The sequence below is a fragment of the Buteo buteo genome, chromosome 27 (assembly GCF_964188355.1).
Source record: "Buteo buteo chromosome 27, bButBut1.hap1.1, whole genome shotgun sequence".
In the NCBI taxonomy this organism is placed as follows: domain Eukaryota; kingdom Metazoa; phylum Chordata; class Aves; order Accipitriformes; family Accipitridae; genus Buteo; species Buteo buteo.
The window spans coordinates 7,119,929-7,135,611 of record NC_134197.1 but is presented as its reverse complement, the minus strand read 5'-3'; the positions used below and the strand labels follow the sequence as shown (position 1 = coordinate 7,135,611).

Here is a 15,683-nt window from a genome sequence, read left to right as displayed (position 1 = left end):
GCTTATATATAACTGCTCAACTCAGCTGCAATTAGCCATATTCTATCATCATGTTTATAAAGCAAAACGACATGTCGAGGAGCATGTGTTGCTTATAAGATGATTTCTAAGGTGAAGAAGGCCTCTGGCTCATACTGTATCTCACTGTCTCGCTACATATCTTAGGCATGTACATCACTTCTTAAGTTCATGTCTCGCTGTGAGGGTTAAAAGAAGAGATCTACAGAGCTAGCACAGCAGACTGCAAAATAAGTTCCAGTCAAACCTCAATGCATTATGCAACACATATTGTATTATTTCTATCGACACAGCATCGATGTTTTGGGTTTTTTTTTAATAAACAGAATTATGGAGCATATGGCTGGAGCCAGAAGGCACTATAATGCTAAAGGCACTTGGTGTCCCCCCCGATCCCCACAGGCATTTGGAAGGAATTCCATTTCCCAGTGAAGCCAATGGGAAAATCACTGAAGTTCAAGCAAACTTTAAGTCACCAGAAGTCTTGACCAAGCAGGACCAAAAAACAGAAAGTCAGCTTTGAAACCCAGACTTGACTCTGGATGTGTGGCCAGAAGACTTTCTTTTATTTCATTAAAACAACGATGCTACAGTAATTACAAATAGCACTCTCTACTTTGACTTTAAAGAAGCCTGATACCTAATTTGCATCAGGTTTTTTCCCCTAATGTACTGATTTAGGAGCATGAAGTTGCAGGATAAGGATTCGCTCTTAGCAAAGGAAATGGGAGTTTATGGGTGCCTAGTGCCTCACAAAATGAGCCTTAGAGCAGAAAGCTTAGAAACGGATAGTTCTTAGTTTAGAAATTGAACACTGCTTGTCATGAAGTGAAGATGGAGGATGCTACACGGAGCCAGATTAATGCAGCTCTCTTTTAACATTTTAATAATAAAAGTTTTCATGGCAGCCCATCAAGAACCTTCTCTGTAATCTTTTATGTACTGACAACATATCAATGATGGGTATAAAAACTCTTGCCATTAGCCTTGGACAATCCATTACTGTAGCTGAAATTGTTCTTTTTTGTCAGATTGGCATTTTTCCACTGGGTCGTGGAGTATAAATCACAGAGTTCCTATGACATTCTGCCAATATGTGATTACTCTTCTCACTAAATAAGCCTGTGGAAAGCATCCTAAGACAACTGTTATATTTATCAATTTATACTGTCGCATTGCTACCTCCTTCCGAAACAATTTTATGCGAGGTACATCCCCAATATATGCGGTCTTAACACAAACCTTCTACATGTCACTTTGATGTGCATCCAAAAAATGTAGGTCCAACACTTCTAGTACCAACAGCAGCAGTTTAGGAAATTCTCATTCTCTCTTTTTTTTCAGGAATTCAATGTAAGGTGCAATAAACTGAAATGGTCTGTCTTACAAATTGGTCCTAGAGCCAGAAAGCCCAAGGCAACGTCAATCTGTTTGTTTGATCTTCTTTCTGGCTGATGCAAAATATGCCCTTCTGACATCCAACTGCAGAGATAGATGTCATTAAGTTTTCAACTTTGATCTATTAAAGGAAATATAAGTAGCCGCCTGCAAGATCCTGTTTTGTTTAGGTTTTTTTCCCTTTACCTAGATGTGATCAACCAACTGTAAAGGAGGAGGAGTATTCCCTCTATCTGTCTCAGGAAAAACACAGGACACACATGGCAGATGCCCGCCTCTCATAATGTTTAAGAGGTGCAAGGAAAGCTAACACATTGCATTGTAACATCCTCAATTTGAGCGCCACACCAAAAGCACAAAGTCAGCAGAAGATTTTCCAATAGATTGAGCTCTGCAGCAATCTAACACTTTTCCATGAAAGTATACTGTTAATTTAGAACGTTTCTCCACTTAACAAAAGCTGCTCTGCTAGTTCTTAATCACAGGCCGTTAAATTCACATGGCCTAAGGTGACCCTGTGGTTGATGCCCTTAAACCATGCAAAGAAGCACACTCAGCCCTGTGTTTCCCCACGCAGGGAGACGACTGGGGGAAAATCTGTTCCCAGCGGGAGGCAAACATAATAGGTGATGAAATGAACCCTACCTCCCACAGGACAGATGGGAGAGGTGAAGCGCGGGGAGAAAAACCACGCTGCTAAGCCAAAGAGAACTTCACGGGCAGAATATAGGAAATGCCCCCGTTTCGGTGATTTAGTCTGTTAGTAGTAAAACTGTACTCTGCACGCTACAGCTGCCTACTTCCTGGGATCGTGCATGCTTTCTGTTTTAAACAGGGTCAGGCTCTGCTCTCTGTCACGCCAATGAAACTCTGTCGCTGACTATGGATCCCAATCACAGCAAATTAATTAATATAAGACCCTGTTTCTCATAGAAACAAGGAATTTTCATGTTGCCTTTACAGGGATTTCTCTTTGAATCGGACATGCAGCACTGGGCTCTGACAAATTGGCCTGGATTTTCGTTTTTGAATACAATGATAAGCTCCATGTTGGGTAGTGTTTTTCTTTAAGTAATATGCCAGATGGTCTGGGGGTGTGGTTTCTAATTTTATGAAGGGGGTTATCAGTCATCTCTGCGCTACAATATAGAGACCAAATCTGTCAGAATAGAAGAAAAACCTGCCCACTCTGACTTATAAAACTTACTTTTCCAATTAAAAATACATGCTTTGCATTGCAGGAGAGAAAATGACTGTTCTTCCTTCAACTTCCACAGATTCTGTCTTGTTACTCAGAAATATCAGATATTTTCTGCATGCATGCCTGATCCTGCAAACTCTTCCCCTACAAGACCATTCTTAATTCTCGAGTCCACCCACTGAGTTTAAACAGGGCTACTCACATGCAGAAGGACTGGCAATACCATGCACTAAAACGAGGGAGAAAATAATCACTGGAGTGTTTTATTCTGAGCCTCAGTTTAAATGAGTGTATGCTATAAAATACAAATACATCCACTGTAGAAGCCTTCACTGAACGAGCCCTTCCCTAAATGCAACTACGGCCCTAAGGAAATACATTTCAGAAATATTATCTTACCAGTGACAACTAGAAAACATTTGATTTGCTAATCCAAGCTAATACTAAATATAGTAAACAGGCCCGATCCTGTTTACTGAAGAAAACATGCTAATTTCAATGTTCGATTAGTCACTCTGATAAACCCTTAATAAGAATTGCTCATGACAGTAAAGACTGCAGGACTGTGCCCAGAAAACGTAAATGCGAGTAGTAAAGACCAGTTACTCTCTATGAAGATCCAATCCTGCCTGTGTAGCTCAGAATAAAGAGCAGCAGGCATGCAAAAGGAGCATTCACATAAGCAAGAACAGGGTGAAAAGCTGAGTATTTTGTTTTTATTTTTTAATACTGTTTGAGTTTGTGTCTTAAGGCATTACTGTTTCATGTTGAAATAGTAAAATATTCATGTGTCTTGTTTCTCTAATGGTTTCTAAACTGACAAATTGCATGAAAACAGCAAAACGAAATGGTAAACTCGTGGCTAACCTCTTCCATTTCTGGTCATGCATCCTCTTCTGGTTAATATTAGCCACGAGGTAAATAATTATTTTCTGAAATGAATTTTTTTGGCTACATCTACTAATTTATTCAGCTCCCACCATTGCTCCACTTGCCTGCTTGATTCTCTTGCAATGGAGCCATGTGAACTTTTGCTCTCCTTGTAAGTGGTATTTAAAAATGAAGCATGTGCTTGTTACACTGGAGCATTTGAAAAAATAATGTCTTCTGGTAGCTACAGAATACCGACTCAAACGCAGAAGCAGCATGCAGTATTTTAAAACGCTAGCTCTCAGATCCAGCCCTTCTGCAACAGCAGCCAAGCCTTCCACTGAGTTCACTGGGAAAAAGATTTTAGCAGTAGTGCACTTGTCTGGTCCAAAACAGTCTTCAGTGGGGAAATATGTATTGCATACCCCTTCCCTGTTGTGAAAGCTTCTTTAATTGCAGTGATAAGCAATAATGATGAAGCACTGCTCTCCAAAAATACTAAACCGATGCCAATGAATCTGGTAATTAGTAATTAGCCTCTCTGGTAAAGTATTGTGCAAGAGAGAAATATTCCCATTTTCAGTGTAATGGGAAACCGTTTGCTCCCTAATCACATGAAAATTGAAAGCTATGTCTGTAAAATACGTTCTTAGTGCACTCCTGCTCATTAATACAGCACTATACAAAAAGCAGTGAGTTAAACTCTAGAAGGATCCTGCAATGCTGAATGAAGGTGATTGAACCTGGCACAGATTTTACAAAAATACACAGCATATGGTTTAAAAGGAGATGGCCCAGTACCAACGCAAGCAAGAACTCATTCATTTTTCTCCATGTTTGCTCTTCAGAAAGATGCAGGTTTCCCTTGGGCACATCAAAGGTGCCGGGTTTATTCTCTCTCAACTAAGGGAAGAAATCACCAGGAGCAAAGTGCATCAAGTGAAACCAAATGATAAGAAACCCAGTAATACGGTGCTTCTAGATCTCATTTACTGCTGCAATGATCTGTTTGAACTGCACATTCTCACTACACCCATTTGCATGCCTAATGATGCAGAAAATAACCCTGCGCTATTTTCTTTTGGAAAAAAGTGTATTTTTAAGGGTAAGCTTCATGTGCAGGTTCCTGTTTAAAATCAGCGTAGACGGTTTATTTTCCTTTTAATAAAGCCCAGCGCTTGAAGAGACATTACTTCATTCATAAATATTGTTTCAAATATTTTAAATACCTCTAGGACAGTAGTTTAAAGATAACAGAGCAGTGCAAGACCAACAACAAACCTTATGGAAATTCTTCTCCGCTGAGAGACGGAGAGCTCTGAAAACACAGAGGGTCACTAGGTCCCTCTCCACCCTGAACCCCCCGAAGTTTTAATTCCCGATCGGCCCCTTGGCCGCCGCCTCCCTTTGAAATAAAGCTCCCCTGCCCAGGCCAGCCTGGCTCTTCAGGCTGGGTCCCCGCACGGCTTCTCGTCCCCGAGGCGAGGCAGCCCGGGCCGCGCCGCCGGAGCGGCGAAAGGCGTGCGGGGCGCTGCGCCGCGGCCGCCCGCGGTGCCTCCCCCCCGGGGCGGCGGCGGCCGACGGCGCGGAAGGAAGGAGGACGGGACTAATTTACCTACGGAGTCAATCTCCAGGAGGCGCTGCAAGTCGCGGATGCTGTGGATCTCGCTGTGCGCCAGCCGCTCGATCAGCTCCTGCGGGATCTCGGCCTCCTTCAAAGACACACACACACACACACCGCGGGTCACCGCGCAGCCCCGCGTAGCGCTCCCCCCCACCCCGCGCCCCTGCCCCACCGGGCATTGAGCGCTTCGGGGCTGGGGGCAGGGGTTGGGGGGGGTTTATGGAGGGTGCAGGGTGTTTGCTGGACGTGTTTGGACGAAGCAGGGGAAAAATCCACGCTCGCACCCACCCCCCGCAAAGCTCCACCGGGCGCTGGAGCGCTCCCCGCCGCCTCCTCCTGCGCGCCCGCGGGGGCTGCGCGCCGCCCGCTGAACTGCGCCACGGCGCAGCCGGGCGGACGGCTCGGCACGGCCCCGGCCTGGCGGAGCGTGTGCCCGGCGGAGCCGAGCCTCCTCTCCCCCGAGCCCGGCTCGACGGGCTGGAAACCCACCCCGGGCAACCGGCTTGCTGAAGTTTGCCCGAGCGGGCGTGAAGTCCGCCGCGGGCGAGGGTTCTCCCGACCCGGGGACGAGGACGGTCGTGCCCCGCGGGACCAGCCGCCATCCTCCCAGAGCCCACGTCGCGGGTCCCGGTGCCAAGCAAACCCGGTGCCGGGAAAAGTTAAAAGAGTCGCCGTGCAGCGCCGAGCACCGCGCTCGCCCCGACCGGGGCCACCTGTAGCAACCCCCAAGACGCGGCTCCGCGCCCCCCGCTCCGGCCCCGACCCTCGCCCGGTGATCTTCAAAAAGCGGGCAGGGGCGTTCTGGGGACGGGGCTGGGGGGGTATTCAACCAACTTCTGCCCGCGGCACTAACGGTGCCCGCGGTCGGCTGTGTGCAGCGCCGTGCGCCCCGGGGGCGGCTCCGCTCACCGCTCTGTTTGCAAATACCCGCAGCTCGTTTGCACCCCGCGGGGCGTGAAAAAAAAAATATATATATATCACAAGATAGGTAGATATAAGAATTTTTTAAGGGCAGTCAGCAGCCCCGGAGCGGAACGCACGGTCATTCCCCTTCAGCCTGTGGCACGCGTGAAATGGCAACTCGCTTTCTGCCACGGCCGCGCAGGGGCTTGGGCAGGGGGAGCGCTGCCAGCGGGGCCAGGGCGCGGAGATGCCCACGGAGCCCAGGTGGGCAACCCGCTCCCCCCCCCCGTGCCCTCCGCAGCCGGTTCGCCCCGACACCCCCCCCCCCCCCCCGGTCTGCGGCGTCCCCCGGGGAGCGAGAACGCAGGAAAAGCCGCTCTCACCTACCTCGGAGAAGGTAAAGGACAGGTAGCCAAAACCTATCAGCAAAACGCAAGCCCAGGTCCTCATCGCGGTCTAGTGCACTTTAGACACGGAGGGAAGGCGAGGCTGATGGAGAGGAGCTGCAGGCCGGCTCCTGCCGCGCAGAAATTCAGTACCATCCCTCAGGGGAAAGGCAGCGGGGTGGCTGGGGGGTCCTCCGCATCCAGGGTGGGTCGGGGCCGCCGCGGACGAAATGACGGCGCTGCCGCTGTTTGTAACGTTCCCCCTCGCTATTACGGGAGCGTGGCCGCTCTCCCTTTTCTGCTGCTCTCGCTCGCTCCTCTTGGCTCTTAGGACTAGACCAGCCGGTACTTCTGCATATTTGCTTAGATCAGACCAAAGTGAAACCCAAGGAGTCGATCCGGAGCGCAGCCGAAACGCCCATCACCTGTCTGGGGCGGCTGGCCCCCCTCGCGGCGGGCGGCGCTGGGGCCCGCCTCCCCCCGCCGCCGCGGCCTCCCGCTCCGCGCCGGGACCGAGGGGGTTGGTTTTTTTTTTTTTTTGCTCGATTTGTCGGCTTTCTCCCCCACCCCGCTGTGCTTGCCCTCCACCCTCTCCCCCTTTCTCAAAAAAAAGGGGGGGGAAAAAAAAAAATTCAAAAAAATTTTTATTGATACGGATCGCAATGTTTCTCTTGCTCAGAACGGTCCCGCTTGCCTCCCCGGCTGGGGTGAGGTTAAAAATAATAATTAATTACGAAGAATAGCAGGGATAGAGCGGAGCAGTATTGCAAGATCTGCCTCGGTGCAGTTCCTTCTCCACTTTGCACGGGAGGAGAAGAGAGGAGGAGGAAGGACAAAAAAAAAAAAAAAAAAAAAAAAAGACAGATAGGCGAGAAGGTTTAAATCCCAAGGGGATCGGAGACGAACTGCAACTCCTGGCGGAGGGAGGATTCCCGGGTTCGCTCCGAAGCGGTGGCCTGTCTGGAGCGTGGCTCCGGCGAGGAGCAGCATATACCGCTCCCCTCCCAGCCATGCGCCTCCCCCGTCCCTCCTCCCGGTACTCCCGGCACCAAACCCACAAACAACAAGTAGTGGGGGCCGCCGCCAGCTGCAGCCCCTGCTCGGAGGGCGAGAGGGGCTCTGCCCACATGTGAGGGAAGGGGAAAAAAAAAAAAAAACCACAAAAAAATCAAAAAAAAAAATCAAAAGAGCCGGAGGAAGGGGGCCGGGGAGGGAGCGGGGCAGCCTGCCCGCCACCCCGGCCCTCTGCGGCACTGGGGCGGGGGCGCCGAGGAGCGGGGAAGGGCTGGGAGCTGCTGCGCAACAGCCGCCGCGTAACCTTACGGGATCCACCTTGTGCCCCTGCCTTTTATATAAGGCGGAAGAGATCGCCATGACCACGGAGGGTTTGGGTGGTTTTTTTTTCTTATCGTTATTTTTTTTTTGGGGGGGGGGGAGGCTTACCCTTTTGCAGAAGGGGAGGGGCAGAGTGGCGGTGGGTTGTGTTATTATTATTTTTTTTTTTTAACGCAGCCTTCCTTGCAAAGGAGAAAAACCTCCCTTAAGAAATACAAAAGCACACCACCCCCCCCAAAAAAAAATAAAATTAAAAAGCAGCCGGGGGGGTGGCGGTGCGGGCGGGGGGCAGCGGGCACCCTCCGCCCTGCGGCACCTGGCTGCGGCATCCGCGGGTGCGGGGCTCCCCGCCGCGGCCGCGGAGACGCGGCGCCCCGGGGCTCCGCCGCAACCGGCCCCGGTCCCCCCCCGTCCGTCCCTCCCGCTTCCCCGGCAGCCAGCCCGCGGAGCATCGGTGCCGGAGCCGGGCGGTGGCGGCTGGTTTTCCTTTCGCATCCCTCCTTCCCCGCCGCCCCGGAGAGAAAATGCCCCCTTTTCCCCGGCGCAGATTGGCACAAGGTGCCTGCTGCACCCTGACATCTCCCTGAACTCATTGTGATTTAAATAACAGCCCTTTCTCATCTAAACAAAGCATCTTAATAGCAGATGCAAAGAATTCGGCTCATCTGAAAATCCAATAGCATTTAAGTGGATTAACTGCAATAACACAACTGAGGAGTGATACTATCCTTCATGGAAGACAATAGACTGTAAATGCACAGCCAGGGAGACTTATCCTTTCATCTCTGAATTTCCTTCAGCATTTCAAAAGCGAATGCTTTCTAGAAGCCCTGGAGGGGTTTGCACGCTACTGGCTTGGACATGCTTCTAGGAAACAACCTGTGCTTTAATGGGCACTTTGCAATTGCATAGAAGTTCCCACCAAAACAGAAGTGGCCTTTCAAGTACGTTTAATTCTCTCTCATGATGTCATGTAGGCTTACAGGGTGGTCTCCAGGACCACAAGGGGGGAAAAAGAAAGGTGGGGGTTGAAAAGAGAGAAAAGGAAAAGAGATGTAAAAGATTTGGAAGCACTTTAAAAAGGAGAATGCCTTTTTTTTTTTTTCAAGACAGAAAATGCTGAGCCAGTGTGGAGCCATTCTCAAATGCCTCCTGATATAAAAAAAAAATGATCCGAGTGCCACACTGCAGCAGACCCATCCACACAGGCTGTGCTGGCAAGCAGCAGGGCAAGCGGGAGGCAGACCAGGGCAAGTCATTCTGGTAGTTGCCATCGCTTTCTTACACAGGCTTTGACATTGCAGAAGTAAAAGTGATGACTTTAGTTAAAAAAAAAAGTCTCATCTGCACTTATCATTTGCTGGGCTGAGAGAAACAATTCTTACGGTCTGTGTTGTCATAGTAATAAAAAAAAATAATTACCAAACAGTGAAATAGATTCTGACAGTACCGGCTCGCAGAGCATTTACTCCTCTCCTTCCTTCCTTCATTGGCTAACGTGTGTCTGGGATCAGAAGTGCTGGGTATTTGTAGCTCTTTCAAGTGGTATTCCACTAGGAAAGCCAACATAGAGATAACTCCTACTTTATCTATTGGTAAAAAAAAAGTCTACGCAGTTTTGATTTTTTCTTACATTTCCTTCATTTTAGGAGAAACGTGCTGCATCAGCATCTTTTTTAAATCTGTCATTGTGGAGCTCAGATAAGCATCTTTCCTCTGGGTTGAGTTACACTTGGAGTAGCTTTTAACATTAGACTGTTTATATGGATCATTGCAAATATTTGATAATAATGCAAAATATGTAAGATCCCAGAAGAGACCAGAGAACGTAAATAAAATTCACACAGATCCTGCAGATAACTTTATACTTGGGTTGTCTGTCTGCTTACGAAACACATTTTCTCCTTGTCTATTGTTTGATCTAAAAATGCATTTGTGCCATGTAAGTCCTTACAAGCATGCAAAGATATGTCTGTGTGAAAAACGTCACACGAGTGCATCTTTACGTCGGCATGGCACCCTCCTGCAGTCTACGAGTCTATTAAACATGCGTGCACCAAACATGAAATAGCATCTTTTATGAAATACCTACAAGGCACACATGTGGAAAGAGTGACAGGATGATATTTATAGGTTTAAAAGAAAATCAGTACAAAGAACAGCGCACCAGAAAATGAGGTTTTGCACTTTTTTATGTATCCAAGAGCAGCGAGCAAGATACTGCTTGTCTATTTTAAAGCACGTCCTGTTAGAAGTCCCTCAAATGTCAGGAATTATAACAGAGTTATACTACGACAGAGTGTCGAGAGGGAGGATTCCTAGGGTTTGCACAGCACTTGGCATGGGGGAAGGGATGCAGAAGCTCCTTGACACAAAATGAAACTCCTTCAGTGGCACCAGCGCTTTCTGCAGGCGGTGACGCGTGAAGCCAGGGTGCCCCAAATCGGGCTTCCAGCACCGGCTACAAAGCTCGTTTAAACCTCTGCTGGCTCAGTCGTTAGAAACGCAGGTCAAGCCGTGTAGCGGGACCAACTCACGTTTCAGAGAAGCGTGCCAGGGCTGCGACGCGCGAGAGCAGCCCGGCCGCGGGAAACGTCGCTGGGAGAAGCGTGGTCCGGGGATGGGCGGCCAGGCAGGGGCTGCGCTGCTGGGGAGGGGGCTGCGGCCACGGAGGGCACCGGGCTGGCTTCAAAATGGTGCCTGCAACCCCTGGCAACTATTTCAGAGGTCAGGCTGAAATGTTGACACTTGCTTGGCCCTTCTGACAAGCCCAAAAGTTGCAAAAGGAATCATTTCATCGCAATCGCATTCCTGCTGAGGGAGTCTTGGGAAACCTGTCCCAGTATTTTTCAGACTTGATTTTAGCAGGGATTTTGCTTCATTGGTAATGATGGTGAAATGAACAACACAGAATGAGTTTGGGTAAGGGGTGTTTTTGGAAGGGTGGCCTGCTTTTATCGTAGTGGCTATTTGGGGCTGGCCGAAGTGGTCCGGTGTGCTCTGCGGGAAACATCCTGCCACCGCAGCTGAAAAAGGACCAAGAGCCGAGAGCATCCTGGCTCCAGAAAGGGACCGTAAGAAATACTCTCGGCGGTTTGAACCCGCACCGTTCAGCGTCAGTGTCCCATGGTGTAATACGAAGGATAAAAGTTGAGAACATAAAATCCAGAAAGCTAGACAGGAAGCTCGCCCACTTCGGGTGGTTTCTCACTGGTTTTGAACATTTCTTTGGCCTGTAGCTTCAGAGGGGCACGTGGCCACGGTGGGGGAAGGTCATCTTCCCCCTCTGCAGCTCGATTGCTGCCCGCCTACAGAAACAGGCACAAAGCTGTCGCAGGTGCAGGTGAAGTACAGGCAGTGGATTACAAATGCAGAAAGCGCTGATGGCAGGCGAACCGTTCCCTTCCCTGAAACTTGGCCCATAAAGAGCAACAAGGAAAGCTGCAAGGAGAACAAGCAAGGCAGTTACTATTCCAGCTGGTACACCTACAAACATTATTTCCTTCTTTTCCAGCTCTTCCTTCTGGATCCTTGCACTGGCTCCGTCCTTCTGGCTAAGCTTTGTTTTCTTTGAACCTTTTGTTGGTGCAGCTTTCCAGATGCTTTGACGGTTGATAACTTTGTTGAATAGTCATAAGATGTAAATCCACTACAAGGTTTCGGCTAAGCGGAGTGATCAGAGGGGGCTCGGCAAAGTTTTATGGTGTCCCTGGCCCTGAACACAGAGGGTAGCCGTGGCCCGCACCACCCACGCAGACCGGCCCTAAAAGCCACAATATTTCTAGAGATGCTTTGCCCTCCCACGAATGGGGCAGGGTCCGACCAGAGCTGATCCTCCCCCCGAAACTGCCCCTTTGACTTCAGCGGGGGTTAGACCCAACTTTCCCTGGAGAAATGGTTTGGTTCAATAGCACGGACAGACAGACAGTCAGCATCGCTCTCGTTAACGTGCTCTTCTCCCCGCCGTGCCCAGCTCCTTCTCACCCAGGAGGTTCAGCAGCGCGGCCGAACGCGAGGGGCTGTTTGACCTTCCCCGCCGCGGGAGCCGCTGCTGAGTGACACACAGTTCACCTTCAGGGCTGGAGCACGAACTGGCAGCCCCGCCAGCCTGGGTAGCAAGATACCATGTTTAGGCATTAAACTAGGGCACTTGCATACCAGCACGGGCCGCTATTTTAGTGGGTATATGAAGTTGCTCCCTGCTCTCCACCCCTATGGGACAACGGAGCTGCTGCGAGCGCGGGATATCCTCTGCCTGGTGGATAAAGCTATTAAAAATGGGCTGTGTTTTGTCAGTAATACTTAGTTCATCCAGCTGAAGAACTGTAAAAGTACCGGCCCAGCTTAAGGTATACTGATACACATGGTAAATGAAAGCAATACGGTCCGGGCTCGGCCTCCGGGGTCCTGTGCGTGGTGTGCTCATGTCTCCTCAGCGACGTGGGTGTAAAGCTCTTCTCCTCTGACTCAAATCAAAGCCAGTCGCAGGGATTCTGTGGAGACCATCCAGGATGTAACTCAGCCACGCTAAGTACCATAAACTTGTGATGTTATTCTTCATTGTTTGTAGCTTGGAAGCCTGTAGAGGCCTAGCTTGGAGCAGTCCATTTTATTAAGCTCCATCCAAACACAGTGAGATAGTTGTTCTTCCGAAGTATTTGTATTCTCAAAGTGCAAGCTGCCCCGTTTGTGTTCTTGTATCCATGCAACCTTGTTGCTCTTACAACATTACACATTTGTCCTGTGAGATTCCCTGCCTTACAATAAAAACTCATGAGAATGATACACACATTTTCAGCTCTGCACACACCAGAGACTGCAGGATCCAGCAGTACCCAAAGGACAAAGGAGATGTGAAGGCTGCTGTAGTGGAATTGCTAATTTATTTTGAGCTGCAGATGTTTGTAATGGCTGTGAAGCTTCCTAATTGAATTTCTGACCCTTTTTTTCACGGAAACCCAGTTAATATAGGGGAAGGAGAAGAGCAAATAGAAGGATTGGTTTGGGGTTGGGGTTTTTTTGCTTTATTTTTTTAACATAAAGTCCAGTGTAGAGTTCTGGACCTTTTTCTTTTCATTTTCTTACATCTAGGAATAGAGTGGCCAGGTCGTCCCATAGTCTCAGTGATTGCACATAGTTCAAAGGACCACGCATGAAGTCCCCCGTGCAGTGCAGTATCTCTCCAGAGGGCTTCACGGAGCCCACGCTAATAAAGTCCCCCAAAGCTAATCCTCTCTGAGCACTTCCATCCTTTCGAAGCATGCTGTTATGCACAGACCCACTCACGGTGGTGGCCAGACCAGAGCAGGCAACCCACGTTGTGTCTTCTGTTCCTCAGCAGCAATTCCCAGGGAATTCAGTACTTTCCAGCTGCCTATTCTCAATACTTTGTACTTATGCAATTTCTTACTAAAAGCTGATAAAGATCCTCTGTAACCACAGGGCACATCAGTAATCAGAAATGCAGAGAGGACAGAGTGAAGCTACGTAGTGAACCTGCCACGTGACTGTGGCCAAGTTGCAGATGAGAAGCTGGGAGCAACCATTTCCAAAGCTCTTTTTTCTCAGCCATCCGCCACCTCAGGGCAAGTTTTAGCATTGTCCTGCTACGTTCCCGGTCCAACAGACCTCCTAGAAGCACACGGCGGTCACATCATTTGGCTGTGTCACATGTAGATGTCTTAGCTCAGTCCGTCACCTGGTAGCCACCATCGCATGTTCACTAGGAGCATGTTCTTGCCCGTGATATACTGCTGGGCTGCAAAGGGGACACGTACCCGCTTTTTCACCAAAAGTGAATTTCTTAGTTCTTGCAAAAAGTGAAGTACAGAACCATCTTCTCCATCCTATTGAATGTAGCATTTGTTTAGCTTTCAGCAGTGATTTGTGATGCTGTACCCATCAATCTGGGTACAGAACTCCTTCTTTCTTGGAAATCAGTGAGAAATAAGCACAGGCAATGGCCCTTTAAGCATTGTCTGTTTAACTGTAGCACGATCTCTCCTGCACTCGAGTGCTTTCCATAAACAGCAAGTCATCCTGGAAGGGGAGGGAGAGGATGATAAATAATCCTGTTATTCATGCAACCGCGTTCTTTCATGAAACTGGGAAAAGGCAAAATAAAGTGGCAACTGCGAGACTGAGAACGAAATGCAAGGCAGTGGGTTGTGTTGCTGCAGCTGGTTTGGGCTAGAAGAACATCTGGAAAGAGAAAGGTGAGCAGAAAAGGTTTAAAATGCCAAGAAGAAAGCCAAGAGACGGGACACAAAAGAACAGCTTTCTCCGCATCCCTGCTTTGTGTCTTGGGTAACTGCTAGGGCTGGCTGTAGCTCTGGCTGCCCACCGCCTGCTCCCATGGCATGGCTACCTGTGCTGGAGGGTTTCTCCTGTGCGTGCACCTTGCGGAGAGGCTGGAGCTCCAGTAAGGACAGCTGGGCAAGGAGAGAGGCAAAAGTGGGCAAACCCTGGGAAAGAAATCCCATGGAGCAATGGGGAAGCAGAGAAGAAACCTGTTTGCTGAGGGTCCTCTAATTAATTTTCCTAGGACGGTCTATGGTGTTCCCTCCATCACGCTTTGCCCCTGGGCCAGAGGTGCCTCCCCAGCTTGTGGTGGAGGGGTCGGTGCCCACGCTGCAGCCCTTCCACTTCTCCATCCACCCTCTCCATGCCTCCCCCCAGACCCTGAGCGGGGACAGCTGAGGCCCAGGCGTCCGTCCGATTCGGTCGCCTCTGCTCGTGGGCAGCCTCCCACAGAGAGCCTGGATGGACAGCTTTGGGTAACATCTTAAACCACTGCAGCTTCTTGCTCTCTGCATGTGAGTCAAGAGCCCGCCATCCCTGGGATGCTCCTGGAAGGAGCCTGGCCTCGTACTGCTGCCAAATTGCCCTGTACCAGCCTGGGCTTCGGTCTGTAAGAGCCTCTCATGGCAGGAGAGCGTGTCAGCCCCTCTAAGACTTCAGTAACGACACACGTCTCTTCAGTGGTGTGGCATCGGGGATTAGGATAAGGCAGTCATGTTGGTATAAGCTTCCAAAAGTGCCTCTTCCCCCTGGAACTTCGTGGCATCAGTGCAATTCCTCCAGGCTTATAAAAGCTTAAGCCATTGTAAACAAGCCAGCCTTGGAGCCTAGGTATTGTAGAGAGAGAATTCCTCTCCATGTCCTAGATATTTCAGATGGAAAAAAAAAAAAAGAAGAACATTTAAGACGTCAGCTTCTCTGCTAGTGTAAATGGGACCAGCTCCATCTAACTTCAGTCCGGTGTCTCTGTTACACCGTCATTGTGTGAAGCTCCCATTAAGGCAAATGGGAATTACACATGGTGGGATGAGAAAGCAACAGATACCTTTGTAAATACTGCACAATCACATGAGCCACATGTATCTTTCCTGAGACACCCTGCCAAACTAGCAGGTGTTTTTTACATCAGGCCTTATATTAACACACTCCTGCGTATGTCTGGCTGCATTCGCTGCATTAACGATCGTTCGGTGCATAATGGCTGGGTTAGTTTGTGAAGTTAAATACCATGGGCAACAGCCCAGCCATAATGCATACAAACGTTAAACTGCTTCTTTTTGTATCGCAGGGTTTATTACTGCTCTTCCTTCGCTATGACTTTTTCTTTCTTTCTTCTTCTTGCTGCATTTTTTCCTTGTTCCTGCCCACCCTTTCCCCATTTTGTGGTTTCCAGATCACCTCCATCTCTTTATTTTCTCCACCTTTTACCGTAGCTTTCCTGTCTTATTTCAGTTTCTGTGGATGTCAGAGAAGATGAAAGCTGCAGCCAGCCAGCCCCAACTGCTCCAACACACCCAACAGCCCCGGAGCGATGGGATGTTCCTCCAGCCGGTGCATGTCTGGAGTCCGGGGGAGTGCTGTGAGGGCTGCTGGTTGGGGATGCCACCATTTCAACTCTGGATGCTCTTGGTGGCTGCTGTGGAAGTGA

General features: G+C 49.3%; 1 protein-coding gene across 7 annotated transcripts in view; it reads right to left on the bottom strand.

Moving 5' to 3' along the window:
• Nucleotides 1–8,273, bottom strand: part of PDGFA (platelet derived growth factor subunit A) — a 46,982-nt gene extending 38,709 nt beyond the window's left edge. For 2 of the 7 annotated variants that reach the window (XR_012654581.1, XM_075058874.1), the window contains exons 1-2: nt 6,402–8,272; nt 5,103–5,199 (exon numbers count right to left, since the gene is read on the bottom strand). Coding sequence is in view for 4 of the 7 variants with exons in the window: in XM_075058874.1 (XP_074914975.1) it covers nt 5,103–5,199; nt 6,402–6,464 (160 nt within the window). In the remaining 3 variants the exon portion in view is untranslated. Of the gene's footprint in view, nt 1–5,102; nt 5,200–6,401 lie in introns of all 7 variants that reach the window. The other 5 variants (XR_012654582.1, XR_012654583.1, XM_075058875.1 and 2 more) reach the window with 5 other exon arrangements.
• Nucleotides 8,274–15,683: the final 7,410 nt, after the last annotated feature.